At 35.9% G+C, this 19596-nt stretch overlaps 1 protein-coding gene and 1 long non-coding RNA gene across 3 annotated transcripts in view; both read left to right on the top strand.

Annotated features, from left to right (window-relative positions):
* Positions 1-9425, top strand: part of NUF2 (NUF2 component of NDC80 kinetochore complex) — a 31838-nt gene extending 22413 nt beyond the window's left edge. Inside the window, exons 12-14 of the mRNA XM_003943395.4 lie at positions 1751-1926; positions 2920-3055; positions 8950-9425. Of these exons, the coding sequence (XP_003943444.1) occupies positions 1751-1926; positions 2920-3055; positions 8950-9084 (447 nt within the window). The 3' untranslated portion in view covers positions 9085-9425. The remainder of the gene's footprint in view (positions 1-1750; positions 1927-2919; positions 3056-8949) is intronic.
* Positions 9426-14118: 4693 nt separating this feature from the next.
* The window catches only part of LOC141582264 (uncharacterized), a 432453-nt gene continuing 426975 nt past the window's right edge, over positions 14119-19596 (top strand). The window contains exons 1-2 of one of the 2 annotated variants that reach the window (XR_012515086.1): positions 14119-14978; positions 15070-15300. This is a non-coding gene — a long non-coding RNA (uncharacterized LOC141582264). Of the gene's footprint in view, positions 15301-19596 lie in introns of both variants that reach the window. The other variant, XR_012515084.1, reaches the window with a different exon arrangement.

Raw genomic sequence — 19596 nt, 5'->3', positions numbered from 1 at the left:
ATCCTCAGGGGATTCATTTCAAGACCCACAGGGGATGCCTAAAACTATGGATAGTAACAAACCCTATATATATGTTTTTTCTTATACATATATACCTATAATAAAATTTAATTTAAAACTTAGGCACAGTAAGAGGTTATCAATAATTACTAATGAAAGAACACTTATAGCAATATAGTGTAATAAAAGTTATGTGAATGTGGTCTCTCAAAATGTCTTATTGTGCTATACTCACTCTTCTTCCTGTGATGATATGAGATGATAAAATGCCTGCATAAAAAATTGAAGTGAGATATTGTTAGGCTACAGTTAATCTTCTGACCATACATCAGAGTAAGGATCATCTGCTTCAGGTGATCCTAGATCCTCAAGGCACCCTGATGTCGACAGTTGGATGTTGATGGCTAAAGAGCAAGTAGTGTATGTGCATGAATGTGCTGGGCAAAGTGAGAGTCACTTCCTTGGTCAGAGCTGGTCATCGTGACTCAAGTCTGTAATCCCAACAGTTTGGGAGGTTGAGGCATGAGAACCATTGAGGCCAAGAGTTGGAGACCACCTTGAGCAACATAGCAAGATGCTATCTCTACAAAATATTTAAAAAGCCAGCTATGATGGTGCATGTCTGTAGTCCCAGTCACTTGGGAGTTTGAGGTTTGAGGATCACTTAAACTCAGGGAATCAAGACTGCAGTGAGCTATGATCACTCCACTGCACTCCAGTCTGGGTGACAGAGTGAGGCTCCATCTCAAAAGCGCCCGTGCACGCGCGCGCACACACACACACAGACACACACACACACACACCCTTAGAGTAGGATGGAGTATGATGGTGCAAGATTTAATCACACTACTCAGAACAGCACACAGTTTAAAACTGATGAATTGTTTATTTCTGATACTTTACGTTTAGTATTTTTGGACCACAGTTGACCACGGGTAACTATGACCATGGAAAATGAAGCCATGGATAAGGGGAACTACTGACATGGGATTTTAAATTTGCTCTTCCAGTTGGAAATGATATTAACATCAGAAAATTCCAACTTAGTGTCCAACACTGAATATAGGACTTACAGAGAAATTTAAAGTTTACGACATAGTCTTCTACCCTCAAGAAATGAGAGCTAATGGCAGATTCACAGGCTACAAGGTTCAAAATCCTTTTTCACTTCTTTACTTGCTCATCCTCATCCAGCCTGCGCCTCCAGGATCACTAACATTACATTTGTTAAACAATTTCTTTTTTGAGATAAGTAGGAATGAGAAGGTGAGATTGCCCCAGGCATTCTTTCCTAACTACACAGTCCCCTCATCTGCCGTCCGGTCACCCAAAAATGATTACTGCTTTGAATTGCTTCTAGCACCTACCCTTTTCCCTTTATTTTTACTACTTTAGTTCCGATCCTAAGCCCCTCAACTGTAGTATCCTAGCTAATCTTAGTTCAGATCCTAAGCCTCTCAACTCTAGTCTCTTGGCTAATCTTTGTATGTCTCCCTTTCAGTCTGTGCTGATACAATAACATGGTGAAAACACCTCTCTAGTTGTCATGTCCTTTCTCAGCATCTCCAGTGCCTCCCTGTTGTCTCTTTTGGCTCATCTGCATTTTTCTGCTGGGTTTTCAGACTTTAAAGAGTTTTATCTCTTTTTTAAATTGTGTTTAATTATAGTTCATCCTAGAAAATACTCTCTCTTTGTATTTATAAATCCTAATTGGTTATGTTGGACTTTTAATACTTCTTATAAAACACAGAGCCTGAACTTGGAGGACCAAATTGAGAGTGGTGAGTCCGAACTGAAGAAATTGAAGACTGAAGAAAATTCATTCAAAAGACTGATGATTGTGAAGAAGGAAAAACTCGCCACAGTACAGTTCAAAATAAATAAGAAGCACGAAGATGTTAAGCAATACAAACGCACAGTAATTGAGTATGAAGTTGTTTTCAATTTTAGTGTATTAAAAAGCAATTATGAAAAGCAAATACATTCCTCCTCAACCCCCAGGATTTCAAAACTTCTGTATTTTCAAAGAGTTTAAACAGTTTTATCTTTATTTCACCTTTAGTTGACTAAAACGGATGAGTTAATTATGAAGCTTATACTTCCAGGTTAGATTTTGAGGTATCTTAACTATTTTTTTTTCCTACATACACATTTCCAATTCCTTTGCATCGTTCTTCAGAATGATTCTGATGCTGCTAATTATTTCAGTGCACTTTAGAGATAGTGGTCTAGACTTGCATCAGAATGAACTAACTGGCCTGTCTTATAGTCCAGCTGGTCTGTAAAGTTACAGCATTTGTGTTTTGACAAAAAGTCTTATATTTAGGTAAGATGTAATACTTTACTAAGTATGTAAGTATGTTTTTAGCTGGTATGTTGGGGAACTTTATGGGTAAAGTACCCATCTGTTCTAAGAATATGTTTTCAAAATATCTGCCCCAGATATGTCTGATGTCAATCCTTCAGTTCCTAAAAGGTACGTTAGAGATTATCTGAGTATTTCCTTCAAACTTCATCATGGAGATGAAAAAGGACAGAACCTGAGGGTTTTGTGTTTGTTGCCAAACTGCCTTGTAGAAAAGTTAAACTGATTCACATTCCCACCAACAGTACCTAAGTGTGTACAACTGGAGAAATGTAACTTAAAAATCTTCATTTAAAAAATTTGTTTATTTACTCATTCACTAACCCACCAATGAGATAAAAAGTCTAATATTAGGAGAAAGAGTTCACTCTATGTTATGATGTGATTATATCACCATACTTTGAGGTTTTCGTGCATTTGCTTTTACATCTTGAGAAGAGTTTTAGGTTTGTCAAATACTGACACATGGTCACTTTGGAATCAAAACTAGAATTGTGTTTGCCTTTTTAATTGCTAAAGAGGATTAAATATTAGCTGTCTCTATTTTCTTTTAGGGATTGCAATAAAGTTCAAGAAAAAAGAGGTGCTGTCTATAAGCAAGTAACCACAATTAATCAAGAAATCCAGAAATACAAATTTGAAATTCAGCAACTAAAAGATGCTACTGAAAGGGAGAAACTGAAGTTCCAGGTGAATATGTGTTCATAAAAAGTTAATTTCAGATTATCTCATATGAATTTGAGTTGTTAACCAAAACAAAACAGCTTATGTAGTCTCTGTGTGTAATGAGACTTTTAATCATACCTAAAATGTTTTACTCTTTATTTTTGTTTTGAATATATCTGCATAAAGCTTCATAAATAGTCCTAAGTTTAATGAGACCAGGCATCTTGTCTCCTACATTTTTATCTTTATAAATGCTAGTACAATGCTAAACATAAAATGTTTACCTGTTTCTATCCTTTTAACTGCCAATGTCTCTAATAAGTAGTCTATTCCTGATATATTAATTACATATTTATTCTCTCCTTAACTTTTGAAGTTTGATTTATATCTTCAAGAGTGTTCTACCAGAACAATTGTTCAAACTGCTCTGTCAGAAATTACCAAAAAAAAATGACTTTTTATTATGCAAATTCCCTTAGCCTCTTTTCTCTTCATTCTTCATCTTGTCTACATTGACTCCTTAGACAGAGGTTTCCAAAACCTCTAATACTTGATAAATATTTAAACATTTGCTGTCATTACTTTCTGCCATTCACACCCAATTTGTAAAAATTCTTAAAAGAGCCATAATAGACAATTCCCTTATCTATTTTCAGTACCTTATCCCCCTGAAAGATTATGTTGTTAAAACTTGCACATGTGAGCATTATCTCAAGGCTACTTTAAAAAGGAAGGAAAAAAAAGGAATGGAGCAAGGAAAGGAAGAAGGAAACAGAAAGTAAAAGAAAATAAAATGGTTGGGATTTCCTTTCCATGGTCTTCCCAATACACTGGCCTGTTTTTCTTCCGTTTGTTTTTTTTTCCCCCATACTTCAACTACTTCTCTTTTTCTGCCTCTTAACTGGATATTCACCAAGATTCAGTCTCTCTGGCTTGGTGATTAGAAAGACTTAGCAGATATTTAATTCTGCTTTTTTTGTGTGTGTGTGACAGAGTTTTGCTCTTGTGGCCAGGCTGGAGTGCAGTGGTGTGATCTCGGCTCACTGCAACCTCCACCTCCAGGGTTTAAGCAGTTCTCCTGCCTCAGTCTCCCAAGTAGCTGGGATTACAGGCATGCATCACCATGCCCAACTAACTTTTTTTAAAATATATTTTTAGTAGAGAAGGGGTTTCTCCATGTTGGTCAGGCTAGTCTCAAACTCCTGACCTTGTGATCCGCCTGCCTTGGCCTCCCAAAGTGCTGGGATTATAGGAGTGAGCCACCATGCCCAGCCTAATTCTGCTTCTTAACCAAATCAAATAAAAAAATATTTATGTGTTATCACATGGTCTAGGAACATTTAGTGAACCAGTTACTAACAAATTAGTAACCAGTTACTAACTCAAATTCAAGGTACCTTTGTCAATCAGTGATAAGAGATACCCATGCCATCTTATATTACTTTGAGTTTTGTGCAGGTATGTCTTGCCAATTACATTTTCCATTTCTTGACAGTAGTAATTGTGTATTGTTAACCTGAGCATATCATGTCAAACCATGCCTAGAAAGGCTTTATGTATAGTATGCTTTCTATGAATATTTATAAAATTGAAAGGTCATCTAGCATAGTGTTTATTAAAACTAGCTTGTATATTAGAATTCAGTGAGGAATTTTAAAGTGAACAAATCCTCACCCAAACACACTGATAAGAAACTCCAGCAATGGGGCCCATGCTTTTTTAATATGGCATTTGAGAACCACTGATAGGTTTTGCTTAATCCTTTTCAGTGGTGTAGTGCTCGTGGCTACTCAAGCTCTTCTGCTAGGGCAATTTTAATTGTTAAAATTCTGTCTCTTATTTTGGGTTTAAAATATTTATTTCTGTACTCTATAGTCAGCCTGGATCTTCTCTCTGGAGCAAATGTGTACCCTTTTCTGCTTACTAATCCTTCAGATATTTGAGGATAATGATCACGATTTCTTTCAGCCTTCTAATATTCAGGATAATTAGTACCAGATTTCCACCATTCTTCATATAGCTTCATTTTCATATTTATTACTGTCTTGTTTACTGTCACCTCTGTTTCCTACCTGTCATTATTCATAAGATTTAGAACCCAGTGTTAAACACAGTCTTCCAAAATAATCGTGTAACCAGCCAGACACAAAGCACATTTTTAATGAAGCATAATATTGGGTTAGATTTTTAGCAGCAGCATCTTGCCCTTGACTCATATTGACCTTGTGATCAATGAAAGGACTGCTGTCTTTTCCACATACAGTTCTCCCATGTTAACAGTCGCGCTAACCATACTTTAGCGCAACTGTTACTTTTAATTCAGAATTTTACTATTTTAGGTTTTATTTATTTCAACCTAGATTTCAAAAATGTCAAGGTCAGTTTAAATCTATCAATCAGTCTTCCACCTTTATTTCTCATTGCTTAGTGTCACCTGCAGATTTGATCAGCATGTCTTTTTCTTCAAAATAAAAATGTTTACTAGAACAAAGCCCTTTGCTGCGTTGTAATTTTTTCCTCAGAGAGGCATAGAACTGTTGATCAAAACTTTGGGTACAATTGTTCAACTTGTGAAGTTGTTCTTACCTACCTTGATTCAGGCTACATTGTGATAATCCATTTGTTACACAAATGGAAAGGTCTCTGGATACTTTGGTAAAATCAAATACTTATTGTTAAAGAACTCTCCTTAGCTTACTTCATAATCATCCTTCATGAAAAGAAAAGTAGGATATGTTATGATTGCCGAATTGTTCTTTGTGTAGTTCTTTTGCATTTTGTGATCGTCATAGTTTTTTTTTCATTAAATGTTCTTTTCCATAGATAATTTATCTCTTGTAGTTTCAATTATTATCTTCATTTGTATAGCTTTCAAAAATCTATGTTTCTTGTTCTGGCCACTCACAACAAAAATAATATTTTTAAATTATATTCAACATTTTCCCACATCTGACCTCTTCTTCACTTTCTCTGTCTTTCCCTTTTCTTTTTCTCTCTTTTGCTCAACTTCTTCATAAATTTCTTTATATTTCTCAATGGCATCATCATTTTCTATCACAAAGATTGAAATTTTGTACTTGGGGGCTTTAGATAATACTGACATTCAGATAATCAGCAAGTTAATTTCATGATTGCTTTTACATAGTGGTACTCTTCATACATGTGCATAGCCCTTTATATATACAGAGCTCTTACTATTATACATCACCTAATTTTGTAGTAGTCATGGATTGCAGCCACATTTGCTAAGTTTCCTTGACTTAAATTCTTCTGCTTCAAATATGCCTTGAATATAAAGTACTACCACATTCATCCTGCTAAAATATTATTCTCAATACTACACTTTCTTGCTTAAATCAAGAGCCATTTTCTTTCAGTTCATTCATTCATCCATCCAGTCAGTATTTCAACAAATGGCCTATATATCTACTGGCTGTCAGGCTTCACACTTGATTCAGAGAGTAAGTTGTAAACAAGGCAGGAATGATTTCTACCTCTAGGACTTTAAAAATTTTATATATAAGCTAATCATTTCCATTGTTTAAGGTCTAGTAGAAATTATGTCTTTCACATAACTTTGACTTCTTTCAAGTATGTTTCTCTCCTCTCTTAAATACTATTTCACTTTCAGTCTATTCCAAACAATCTGAATCTGTGCTGTCCAGTGAGGAGCTATTAGTAATATATGGCTATTTACCTTTACATTTAAATTAATTACAATGAAACTGAAGTAAAAAATTTTGTTCCTTTTTTGCACTAGCTATATCTCAGGTGCTCAATATCCAATCTGGTCTGGTTGCATGTTCATTTAGGAAAGAAAGCATAATTGGTATATTTCATTGTACTATGGTACTGTTTACAGTGCTACTTATACAAAGTACTCAATAATATATTTGGTTGATTCATTTATACTTATATGATAAATGGCTACACTGGCTATAAGGCTCCATTGATAGTGTAAAATCTTAAAAATTTATGATTCGAAAAGTTATCTAGACTGACACTATCCAGCATTGCTCAGTACTACAGCCAGTAGGCACATGTAGCTGTTGAGTCCTTGACATGTGGCTGGTGTAACTGAGGAACTGAATGTTTAATTTCATTTGATTAAATTATATTAAACTTAAGTAGCCACATATGTCTAGTGTTTGCTATATTAGACAGCACAGAACTAGCCTTTAAGTTTAAAAATATTTAACTTTGATGAGGCCATCACAGTAAGACTTACGTATTACATGTGAATTAGGGTGGATTAATATTATAAAATTCCACTTTGATGTAGAATTTAATTGAAAATGCAAAAATACATAATATTTGTCAGGGCTATGATCTGTCACCATTAAATATCTTGTGAGGGTTGGCTTAGAACTTCAAATATTTTTGCCTCTGTGCCTGTGCCACTGGAATTGGGCCTTAATGTGTCATTCAGTTGTGGCTCTACCAGCAGGATTTTTCTGCTCTTTGAGAGTGTATTTGTTCTCAAAAGGAAAGTGTTCCTCTGGGTATTTTGAAATGGTTGGTTCAGATATGTACAGATTGTATATCTTAATTTAGTCACACTTCGTTTTGATAGTTTCTCATAAGTAATATCTTTCTACCAAATTTATTTAGCTTTCTTTTTAATATGAATAAACATATACCCCTATAGTACTAGAAAGTTAAATTGATCTATAGCTGCTGAATGTGCTGATTTTTTTCTAGTGGCATTCACACAAGCTAGCAACTAATTCACTTTATTTTTCCTACAAGATTTAAGAAATAAAGCCTTCAAAAATTTTGATTTATTTTCCTAATGGTTCATATTCTATCATAGTTGTAGTAATTTGATACCTGCTTAGATCTCAGAAATCTAAACACACTTTTCTATTTTTGTGTTAGGATTTAAAAACTGTGTTTGGATTTTGGAGATTGTTTAGTCTTAAGCATGTATTTACATTCACTTAATCTGTAGTAGTAGTTCTCAAACTTGTATAGGTGACAGAGTTGCTGGAATAGTGTTCTTTTTTGGGACACTGAATTTATACTATATCAAATTATAATCTATGTAATTTATTCAAAATCAGATAATGTCTTTAATAGAATTTAAACTAAGATAAGTAGTTGCCAAAATTATAGGCTCAAGAACAATTTAGTAGGAGAGACACTAAAAATTGAGAACATTGTATTCATTTACTGCTTTTCTTCCCCCATTGGGAAAAGGTGACTATTTTATTTCAGTGGCAAAACACGGCCTGTAACATTGTAAATAAAATACCAATTTCTTGTGGTATTATGTATATTATAGTTCAAGAATTGTTTTGTCTAAGAGTAATGAATAATGAAAGGAGGGTCAATATTATATTTGGCAAGCATGATATAGAAGAAAATGTATAGAGATGAATTTGTTTATTTATAAAAATTGTTCTTTTATGTTTTTAAATTCTTAGCACATCCATATAGACTTGAACTATCTGCTCAATTTATTCAAACTCTAAAAGGTATTAATATATTTTTCAGTCCTATAGATTGATTATTAAATCTGTTTGCATACCTTTTAAATGGTAATCAGGGTCAAATACAGAGAGTATAATTATCTACAGTAATATAGTTATTTTCCATGTTTAATATGAAAGCTCTAACGTAAAGTTATTCCTTGATGATTATAAATATGTTTGTTCTTAATGTATTAGAAGCCTAACTATTGTCTCATGTCTCTGCTTTTTTTTTTTTAAGTAGCAGACTCTTTTTTGATGTTTGCACAGCTTACAGAATGAATTTTTCATAAAAGCAGACATAGACATGCACATTTGTATGTGTATGCCTAGGAATTTAGGCTTTAAAATGTTAATAAATATGAATAAACTTGGAACTCTTGTAACTCATTTTTAGTTTAAGCTGTTGCGTGGAATAATTATTATTCTGTTTTATTTTCTACTTAGGAAATATTTCTAAACTTGAAAACTGCTTTGGAGAAATACCACGAAGGTATTGAAAAGGCCGCAGAGGACTCTTATGCTAAGATAGATGAGAAGACAGCTGAACTGAAGAGGAAGATGTTCAAAGTGTCGACCTGACTAACAAAATTACACATCTTTTTGTAAATTGCTTGCCATCTTTTAATTTTCCATTTAGAAGGATAATAGTTAAGTTGAAGCGAATGAAAGTATCAGAAGTACCAAATAATGTTGGCTTCATCAGTTTTTATATACTCTCAGAAGTAGTTAATAAGATGAATTAGGCTTTTAAAAATTTATAATTAAAATAATTGTACAATTCGTGTCTCTACTTTTCCCCTTGTTGTAAATAGTTTGAGTAAAACAACTAGTTAACTTTTAAATATATATGTTTTTTTCTGTTACCATCATGGCTGTTGTTTTGTTTATTGACACGGAGAGTTGTGGCATTATTCAGTCCAGACTATGCCCTCAGCATTGTGGTCGGGATGTCATTTGATACTTACTTAAGCAATTCTAGGTAGATAATTTTTATCACTACTTCATAGATGAAGTAATTATAAAGGTCCTAAAAGATCAAATAGCTGAAGCAAAATTTGAACTGCAATCTGTATGATACTGAAGTCTAGAATGTTTTAATGTACCACACTTATCAATGTAGTTATTAGAAAGAGAAAGTTGGAGTCTAGTAGTTGATTTCATTGGTGCCACTGGTATTTTTTTCAAGAAAAATGAGTTAAAATGTGTAAAGTAACTAGAATAGTGCCTAGCATATAGTAAACACTCGATAGCTATTATCTATTAATATTTAAAGTCATGGAAGCTCCAGGTACTTTGCTCTTTGTCATAGATAATGAAAGTTACTTTAGGGAGCAATCAGGCTTTCAATGAAAGTCAAAGCCCTGAAATGGAAGGAGCAGCAAAATCTGGGTGTTCAGGGAAGAACAAATGGTATTACAGAATTGAGCGGTTGCCTTGTCTCTTCCTAGCTTCTTTAAATATTCATGAATTTTCATTCATAGAAAGGGCTGCCTCTGAGGCTAGGTAACAGGTATAAACATGATTAAATCTCTCTCATATTTAGAAAGTTTGAACCCTTGGACCTATCTCCACTTTTAGCTTCTGCACTTTTTTCACAACGAAATTGCTGGAAAACCTAATCTGTGCTTGTGAGTTAGTTTTATTCCTTGTTCATCGTGGCATTGGTATTTCTGTTCATACTCATCTTCTGAATTTTCTAAGGTCACCAAAAAATTCCTAGTTATCAACATTTCATGCATACTTTTAAATTTTTTCTCAAATTCTACCTACCCAGTGCTTTTTTCATTTTGTCTCAGTAACACCACTCTGTTGGTTCTCTGAATTCCTTGTTTCTTGTTAGTGTTTTCGCCCTAGAGCCTCATGCTGTGTTCACCTCTTGTGTTGCTGTTCTCGGGTGCTTCCACCCTTGCCTCTCCTTATCATAACCTCTATATTCCTCCTTGAAAACTTTTATCTATACCCACAGCTTCCATCACAAGTTAAACACCCATACAACTTTTACTACATTTACGTTTCTTTTATTACGTTTATCATCTCTCTCCTGATTTTCAGACTTGCATATCCAATAGCCAGTAGTTGTATTTAACTTACTGGCATTCTGATGTAGCCTAATAATGGACCTTTCAGAATAATGTGTTTAATACATGATATAAAATACAGGATAAAAAGGGAAACCAATTAGATTCTACTATGATTATCAAATATTTTAAAACATATTATGGTTACTAGTATCACTATCTGCACTTTTGCCATGTTGGAAAAAGAACTCATCCACTTTCTCTCTTATGCCACTGCACCTCACTCCCTTGTATCCATTTAGTTAGCAAGAACTATGGAATAATGTACCAATTCTCCCTCACATCTCATTTGCTTATGTTGCAACTTGCATCCTCATCATTATTATACTTGCAATAATCTTACCGGACTCTCAGTCTCTAACCCACTTCTACAAAGGCATTCGAGTATCTGTCATGCAAATTAGATGGTGTCAGTGATCTGTGCAGTTTTTTTAGCTTTTTGAACTGTCCTGCCACGGTGCCATAGTGAACTCACAGGGGAATCATGGAATATTTTAAATTTCCAAAGGAAACAACAATACTTGATGTGGGACACTGTTGCAAACTACTAGTTCAAGGTCATTCAGAATTTCAGCGTTAAAGCTTACTACATTCCTTTCAATAGCATCATATCTTTGTGGAGCTGGGGGGTTTGCTGAGATAAAAAGCAAGTATCACATGAAAATCATAGAATAGGAAATGAAGATGGCAATGTTCAATCTGATTCCAAGGTTTGAGAAGTTGTACAATACCCAATAGGCACAAATACCCAATTAGTAACTGGTTAAGAGTAAAATTAAAAATACTCTTTCACTGTGTGTGTGTGTGTGTGTGTGTGTGTGTTTAAACATTTATTGTTAGGACATAAATGCTTATTAAGTTTTCTGGACCTAAATGCTCAATATTTTTAAGTATTTTTCTTGGGACCATTCCCTTGGAGGATAAAGTAAACCTGCAGGAATTTGAAAACCATTCATAATCTAGACTTTCTCACCTTTTCCACTTCTCACTTGAATTTTGTCCTTGAGCAATACTGAGCTATTTGGCCTCCATAGCATTTAACACTTAATGTGTTGACACATGTTTTTTTTTTTCCCCATAGTATATTGTCTTTCCTTTGTTCAACTGGAAAATACTCGTTTTTCAAGTCTGATACTTTTTTTTTTTTTTTTTTTTTTTTTTTTTTTTTTTTTTTGAGATAGAGTCTTGCTGTGTCGCCCAGGCTGGAGTGCAGTAGTGTGATCTTGAATAACTGCAACTTCCGCCTCCTGGGTTCAAGTGATTCTTCTGTCTTAGCCTCCCTAGTGGGTGGGACCACAGGTGCGTGCCACCACACCCAGCTTATTTTTTTTTTTAATTTTTTTTTTTTTGTAGTTTTAGAATAAAGCCAATCTAAATGAGTTCAGTTAAATTATGCAATACTAAGTAGTGGAGTTTTTAATTTTAAACAAGGACAGCTAACCAAAACCCCAAACAATCGTTATACTGCCTCAGATTTCTCCTGACAGCTGCCTGTTTCGCCATGTTGTCCAGGCTGGTCTCCAACTCCTGACCTTAAGTGATCTGCCCACCTCAGCCTCCCAAAGTGCTAGGATTACAGGTATGAACCACCACGCCCAGTCAAGTGTAATGCTTTTTTTTAACTGTCAGCTTTTCCTTTTTTCTTTTATTTTTTACTATAATTTGTATCATTATATTGTATTGTTTTTACACATGTTACACCTTGCTGGACTTCAGGTTTTTCAAGGCCAATGACTAATCTGTTTTAGTATTTCTACTCCAGCATAGAACTAAGCACCTGGTAGTCACTTCAGTGTTTGCTTAAGGAATAGCCAACTCTCTCCCATGACCAAAGCATATAACCTTGAGGCCAGTTATCCCAGCAAGAAATGCAATCTTTTATGCATCTTTTCACACCAAATAACAACATATGTTTTAGCAGTTTGATATTTTCACTTTCTGTTTTTGCCCCCAAGGAGGGAAAAAGCCTTATTTAAGAGACCTTCAGTATAATATACATTTGATTTTTAAGTAAAGAGTAACTGAGTAAACTGAGAATTTTCCCCAGCACTTTGAAAATAACTCCCTGGGCCATGTAATCTTTTAAAGTTTATTAATGTGGGAAAATTAATACTCTGCAGAAGCAAATGGCCTCATGGTATATGGCATGTGCCGAAGCCTGATCTTAAATGCTGTGCAGACACAGACTTTAGTTATCATTTATGAGTTCAGGTACTTAGCTATATGTAGAGCAAATATTTAATTTCAAGTTCAACTGACATATTTCAAGGAGCTAATTCATTTTATGACAAAGCAAGGGAAATTGAAATATGCACCTTGCAGGCTAAAGTTAATACATCTGATTTTAGTTTAACGGGACGTTTCCTATTTTTAGTAAGACCAGAAAAGTTTTATATGAAATTCCATTTCAAATTCTGGACCTGCCACTTATTTCAATTAAGTTGGCACTCTCCCTTTGATTGAAATATGCTTCTCATCTTCCTATCCATATTGCCACCAGGGGGCATAACATAACTTGCATAACCAATGCTAAAATAGCTGTGGATTTTAAGGTTTGAAACTTAAAACCTGAAAATTTTTAAATGATAGTAACAACTCAAAAAAAGAAAAGTGTCAGAATTTAGAGATAATCTGTTTAAAGTTGAAATAGTTTCTAAATAATAGCCTAAGATTATCTTAAAATTTAGCTAAAAGGATGACTCAAGGCTTCAATTCTGACTATTATCTTTTAAAAATTATTTTGTCTAAATCATCCTCTTAGTAATTGGTTCAGGATTTCTAGTTCAGATTGTATGCAACTCTTAAAATTGAATTTTTCTAGGATAAGAATTTGAGATTTCATATAATGAGCAAGTCTCTTAGAAAATGAACCTAGAATACCACACGGGATTCTCACTGTAACTTTCTTTACTTCTAATAATCCTATAAAGTAAGTTCCTACCACTACCAACCTCTAATACGTTCTTACTGCCATGACATAGAACTTTCTAAAATACAAACTTCATTCTCTCTCCCTGCTGCTCTACAAATCTTTGGTGCTAATCCATAATACTTTGCAGAGCAATATTTTGAGGGAGACCACAGTGTAATGTGGCAGTTCTCAAACTGTAGTGTGTGTAAAATTTTCCACGGAAACTTTTTGAATATGCCACATTCCCTAGAGATTTGATTTGGTGGGTTTCTGGAGTTCTGCATATGAGACAGGCATACTAAATGATTCCAATAACAATAATCTTTGGAGATTATTTTAAGAACTGCTGTGTGACTAAGAGCACAAACTAAAATAAGTCCTCACCCTACTTGTAGTATAACAAACACAGGAATAACAAATACAATTGGGTGTTGATCAATGTGAGGGTTGGGGGCACCAATCCTCCTCACAGTGGAAAATCCGCGTATAATTCTTGACTCCCCCCAAAATTACTAAAAGCCTTCTGTTGACTTACCAATAACATAAATGGTCAATCAACATATATTCTGTATGTTATATGTATCATACTCTATATTCCTACAATAAAACTAGATAACTGAAAATGTTAAAAATCATAAGGAAGAGAAAATACATTTACTATTCATTAAATGGAATTGGATCTTCACAAAGGTATTCATCTCATCTTCATGTTGAGTAGGCTGAAAGGAGGAAGAAGAGGGGTTGGTCTTGCTGTTTCAGGGAAGGCAGAGGCAGAAGAGGTGGATGGGGTGAAAGGAGAGGCAGAAGAGGCAGGCAATCTCGGTGTAACTTTTATTGAAAAAGATCCACGTACAAATGGTCCTGTGAAGTTCAACCCCATGTTGTTCAATAGTCAAATGTTTATTTCAAGCATGAAAAGATTGAGTGGATTCTGGAAAACAATTAGCAAAGTGCCTGCCACACATCAAATACTCAAATGGTAGCTGATGCTGTTAGAGACAGATATATCTGTTAGACTGCTCTGGGGCCCATTTGATATGGTTTATATCTTCTGCACTGCTTCTGTCATAATTTTCTAGTTAGTGATGAATGAATAAATATTTACAGAATTAAGAAATACATCTGCATATCCAAAATGGGTACAAGACCCTAAAGCAAGGAGTTTTCAGGAATAGAAGACGGTCTTGTATTTTTAGTGCAAAGAACAAGGATTATGACAGTTTCATCCTACCAGGGGAAAATAGAACCAGGTATGCTCATTTTTAAAAGTTGCACACTTCCCTTGGCTCCACTGGGTGTCACTGCTAACTCCTCTTTCCTGGTTGAGCATAGGCGTAAGGATTGCACGGCATTAGAAGGAGGATTTTCAAACCTCAGGATTTATCAGAATCATCTGGAAGACTAAAACAGATTATTGCCCCAGAGATTCTGATTCTGTAGGTCTAGGGTAGGGCTCTAAATTTGCATTTCAATCAAGTTCCCAGGTGAAACTGATGTTGTTGGTTCAGGGATCAACATTAACAGAAGCACTGCATTAGAGAAATCTAACCACAACTGGGGTTACTTTCTTCACAGGTCTTCTACAGCTGTGCTTCTTACACTTTGATGTGCTTACAAGTCACCTGGAAATCCTGTTAAAGAGTCTGATTCAGTAAGTCGGAGTGGAGACGCCGATCCTGCAGCTCGAAAAATCTCCAAGGTGACACGGAGACTGCTGGACCACACACCACGCGTTGAACAGCCATCCTGCCTCTCCTCATTGCTTCTGCCTTCACATCACCAAGTTCTTCACCCTTCGAGACTGAGGTGATGATAGATGTAAAGTGCTTGGCACAGCACCCAGTGCATGGTCAAGCACACTATATGTGTTAGCAGTTATTACGTGCAGGTTTTTAGTATAATAGTTCAGAATGTGGATTTTTAAGAGACAGACATTTGAATTTCATGTTTGCAACTTCCTAGATTTGTAAGCTGGGGCATGAAATGGAATGGCGCTGAGCCTCAGGCTCCTTATTTTCAAATTGAGGAGTTTAATAGTCTTTACTTCACAAGATTGTTGTAAGGATTAAATCAGATAACAAATGTAGACTACTTGGCACTCGTTGGAAATAGCTATTATTGCTAGTAAAACCGAACAAACAAAGTGACAAAAATGGCTGCAACAGGTGTTATGTGAGCGTTTACAGTTTGCAAGAGACTACCCAGAAGAAAAAACTCACATGACATCCATTAGACCACTAATGATCATTTATTGCTAGCAGCTGCATCACCTGTCGAAGGAGAAGGACTCAAAGTACTGAGAAATTTACAGCCATCATTTAAGACTAGATTTGTAGAAAAAAGAAAAGAGTTACAGAAACATCTTCTTTTTTTTTTTTCTTTTTTTTACTTTAGGTGCATAGTATATCTGGCATTTCTCCCCATGTTATAAACATCATCTTTTCAAAAGTTCTTAGAAAGCAATTGCATTTTACCAGGGAGGGCAAATTTATTCTTATATAATCAGGACAAATTTATATCTGTGCTCTTTCAAACCACAGATCATGATTTATTTTGTGCCTACAGAATTTAGCACATAATAGAATCAAATTAATATGTGCTGAACAAATGCATGAAAAAACCCTACCATAGTCAAAGAAATAATAGGCTGTCTTTTGTTAGTTTAACTTTCCCTGTTTTTCTTAGATGAGTTCCTTTTGTGCTCTTTTTCTTTCTCTCTCTTTTTTTTTTTTTTTTTTTTTTTTGAGACCAAATCTTGCTCTGTCACCCAGCCTGGAGTGCAGTGGCACAATCATGGCTCACTGCAGCCTCTGCCCGCCAGGTTTCAGTGACTCTGCTACCTCAGCCTCCTGGGTAGCTAGGATTACGGGCACCTGCCACCATGCCCTGTTAATTTTTATATTTTTAGTAGAGTCAGGGTTTCGCCATGTTGGCCAGACTGATCTCAAGCTCCTGACCTCAGCTCCCACCGCAGCCTCTCAAAGCGCTGGGATTACAGGCATGAGCCACAATGCCCAGCCCTTTTGTCCTCTTACTATCCCAGTTTTAGCACTAAATATCCCACATTTAAGGAAACTTCTCAGCTCAGGGCAAACCAGGATGGTTGGTCTCCCTAGACATGTGCTCTACAAGAAGCTCCTGTTTGGCCCAACCCTCCTCTTATGCCCATAATTAGGCTTCTTTTACTTTTGCAGTATTTAGGACTAGTCTTCCCTCAGTAAATCAATAGATATTTACTAAGAGTACACTACACGCAGGCCCAATCCAAGTGTGTTGGAAGAAGTCAAGTTGAAAAAATTCTTGCTCTCAAGACGTATCCATAGACAATGTCAATTCTTAATAGCGCTCTCTTCACCCAGGTGTTATTAGTCTTCCTTTCAGCCAAAATCCCTGTATCTATTGCCATGTAACAAATTACTCCAACTATTAGCAGTTTAAAACGTAAAGTTTTTATTATCTCACACAATTTCTGAGGGTCAAGGAATCCAGGAGTAGTTTGACTGGCTGGTCCTGGCTTAGGGGTTTTCATGAGGTTGCAGTTAATCTGGCCTCCAGGGCTGCAGTCATCTGAAGTGTTGGTTAGAGATAGAAGATCTGCTTCCAAGATGGCTCATCCAGTGACTTTTGGCAAAGGACCTCAGTTCCTGCTGCCTCTTATCAGGAGCCTCACTTCCTTACCACGCAGGCTTCATACAGCTGTTTGATATGGTAGCTGGCATCCCCCAAAGCAAATAATTGCAGATAGAGATAGTAGACAGAGAGAATGAGAGAGTGCCACCAAGATGGAAGCCACAGTGTCTTCTATAACCTAATCTTGGGACTGACATACCATTACTTCTGTCATGTTCTACTGTTCACTATGGAATAATGTGTATGTGTTGGGGAACTTCACAAAAGCATGAATACCAAGAGGCAGGGCTCTTTGGGGGTCATCCTGTAGAATTGGCTACCACACTCCTTAATCCCTGTACTGGAGACTGAAACTTCTATACTTTTACCACCAGCATGTGGACAGTGTTATAAGGTAAAATTAGTGAATTACTTATTTTCTTGGTCTGCTCACACTGCTAAATATACCAACACATGAGTGCATCTCTTACAACATACCTTTTTCTTGATTGGAACGTTATACTTGCCTAATGTGATCACAGCACGACTTAGTAGATGAGGCACTCATTATCTCCTGCGAAACAGATGGGAAACTTTGGCTCTAAGAGGTTCTCAGTGGCAACCAGTTGATTCACTTGCCCAAAAACCTAAAACGACTGCCAATGTCTTTATTAGTTCAAGTCTAAACTACTTAGCTGGCATTCAAGTCCTCTTTAAACTGTACCTATATATTTTTTTCATCAGATGTATCCTCATTGACTTCAGTAAGTATTAGAGCAATATTACGAGTTGCTTGCTTCCAAATAGGATCTGACCTTCCTTCAACATTTAATAAAAGCAACCAGACATTTACTAGCCACATTTCCAGAATTCAGAGACACATATTCTAAACTCTACAAGCCAGGTGCAATTCTAGAAATTTAATCTGAGAATTTTGGGAAGTCCAATTTAGCTTCTTAGCTCAGACTTCTATGTAAGAAAGACAAATATGGATCTCATCTTGATCTCATTTCTATTGTGGCAGTCGGATTTACCACCAGCTTCCTTGCGCTGTGTATGTCTTGGTTCACAGCAATTTTTCTTTGAGGACTCAAGACCAGCCTATTTTACACTAGTACCAATGATTTGACGAGTTCAAACTATGTCAAAAGAGTGAACTTTCCTCCCAAAAGTGGTTGCAGAATAAGCTAGGCCTTCCAAGTCAGCCCTGCTTCCATCAGCCCCAGGAGGCATATTGCCTCAAAGTCTTCATAACAGGTGATTGGCAGGTAAGGTTAGTAGGTATCATTGCTGCAGTGAAAGAGAGTTAGGAATTAAGGTTCAGACCTTTAATTGCCCACTGTGAAGTTTTCCCTAAGTCTTCTAGCTAAAATCATTCCTCATTGTCTATTTTCCCTGAGGTCTCCATCCTTTTTTTTCTTTTTTCTGATTGAAAGGAAATTTCTAAGAAATGATAGACATCTGACAAGGGGTCTCAGTCCAGAAATTCAGATACAACAGAAGTAAAGTCTACACATTAATTATTACTCTACCAAGCCACAGTAACCAGCACTGTTTTCAATGGAATAAAAACTCTATTATTATTATTATGTATTTCATTTGTCATTAGCTTGTCAAATATTCCTATTCTAGAAGTAAATCTTCAGAATATCAAAGAGACTCTTTAGTCTTGAGTTTTTTTTAATTGATTGAAACATTTAATAATCAAAGTTTTTACATAATGATTGGATTTGAAAACATTTCTGTTTTCCTTTAAGAAAGGTATATTTCAGGCCGGGCACGGTGGCTCACGCCTGTAATCCCAGCACTTTGGGAGGCCGAGGCGGGTGGATCACGAGGTCAAGAGATCGAGACCATCCTGGTCAACATGGTGAAACCCCGTCTCTACTAAAAATACAAAAATTAGCTGGGTGTGGTGGCGCGTGCCTGTAATCCCAGCTACTCAGGAGGCTGAGGCAGGAGAATTGCCTGAACCCAGGAGGCGGAGGTTGCGGTGAGCCGAGATCGTGCCATTGCACTCCAGCCTGGGTAACGAGTGAAACTCCGTCTCAAAAAAAAAAAAAAAAAAAAAAAAAAAAAAAAAAAGGTATATTTCAGAATTATACAAGGCTACCACGTTGTGAATAATAATAAACATCTATGTGCTGTTACCTAACTTAAAGAAGAAAACATTAGCAATGCAATAGAAGCCCTTTCTATAGCCCTCCACGATTACAAGCCCCTTCACCACTCTCAACCAGTATACTAAAATGGAAATTTATTATTCCCAGGAATTATTTTAAAAGACTCTATGAAGTAACCCTACCTGTAGATAGTATTGTTTGCATGTTTTAAACGTTGAATGGCTTACTTTATATATTCTGCAACTCGCTGTTTTTGCTCAATGGGAGCAAGTTAAGAGTGAGGACTTTGTTTTGTTCACTGCTATATCCAGAGGACCTAGAAACGTGCCTGAGATATAGGAGGAACTGAAATATTTCCTGAATAAAAAAG

This window comes from Saimiri boliviensis, chromosome 19 (genome assembly GCF_048565385.1).
Source record: "Saimiri boliviensis isolate mSaiBol1 chromosome 19, mSaiBol1.pri, whole genome shotgun sequence".
Taxonomy (NCBI): Eukaryota; Metazoa; Chordata; class Mammalia; order Primates; family Cebidae; genus Saimiri; species Saimiri boliviensis.
This window is presented reverse-complemented; position numbering and strand designations above follow the sequence as displayed.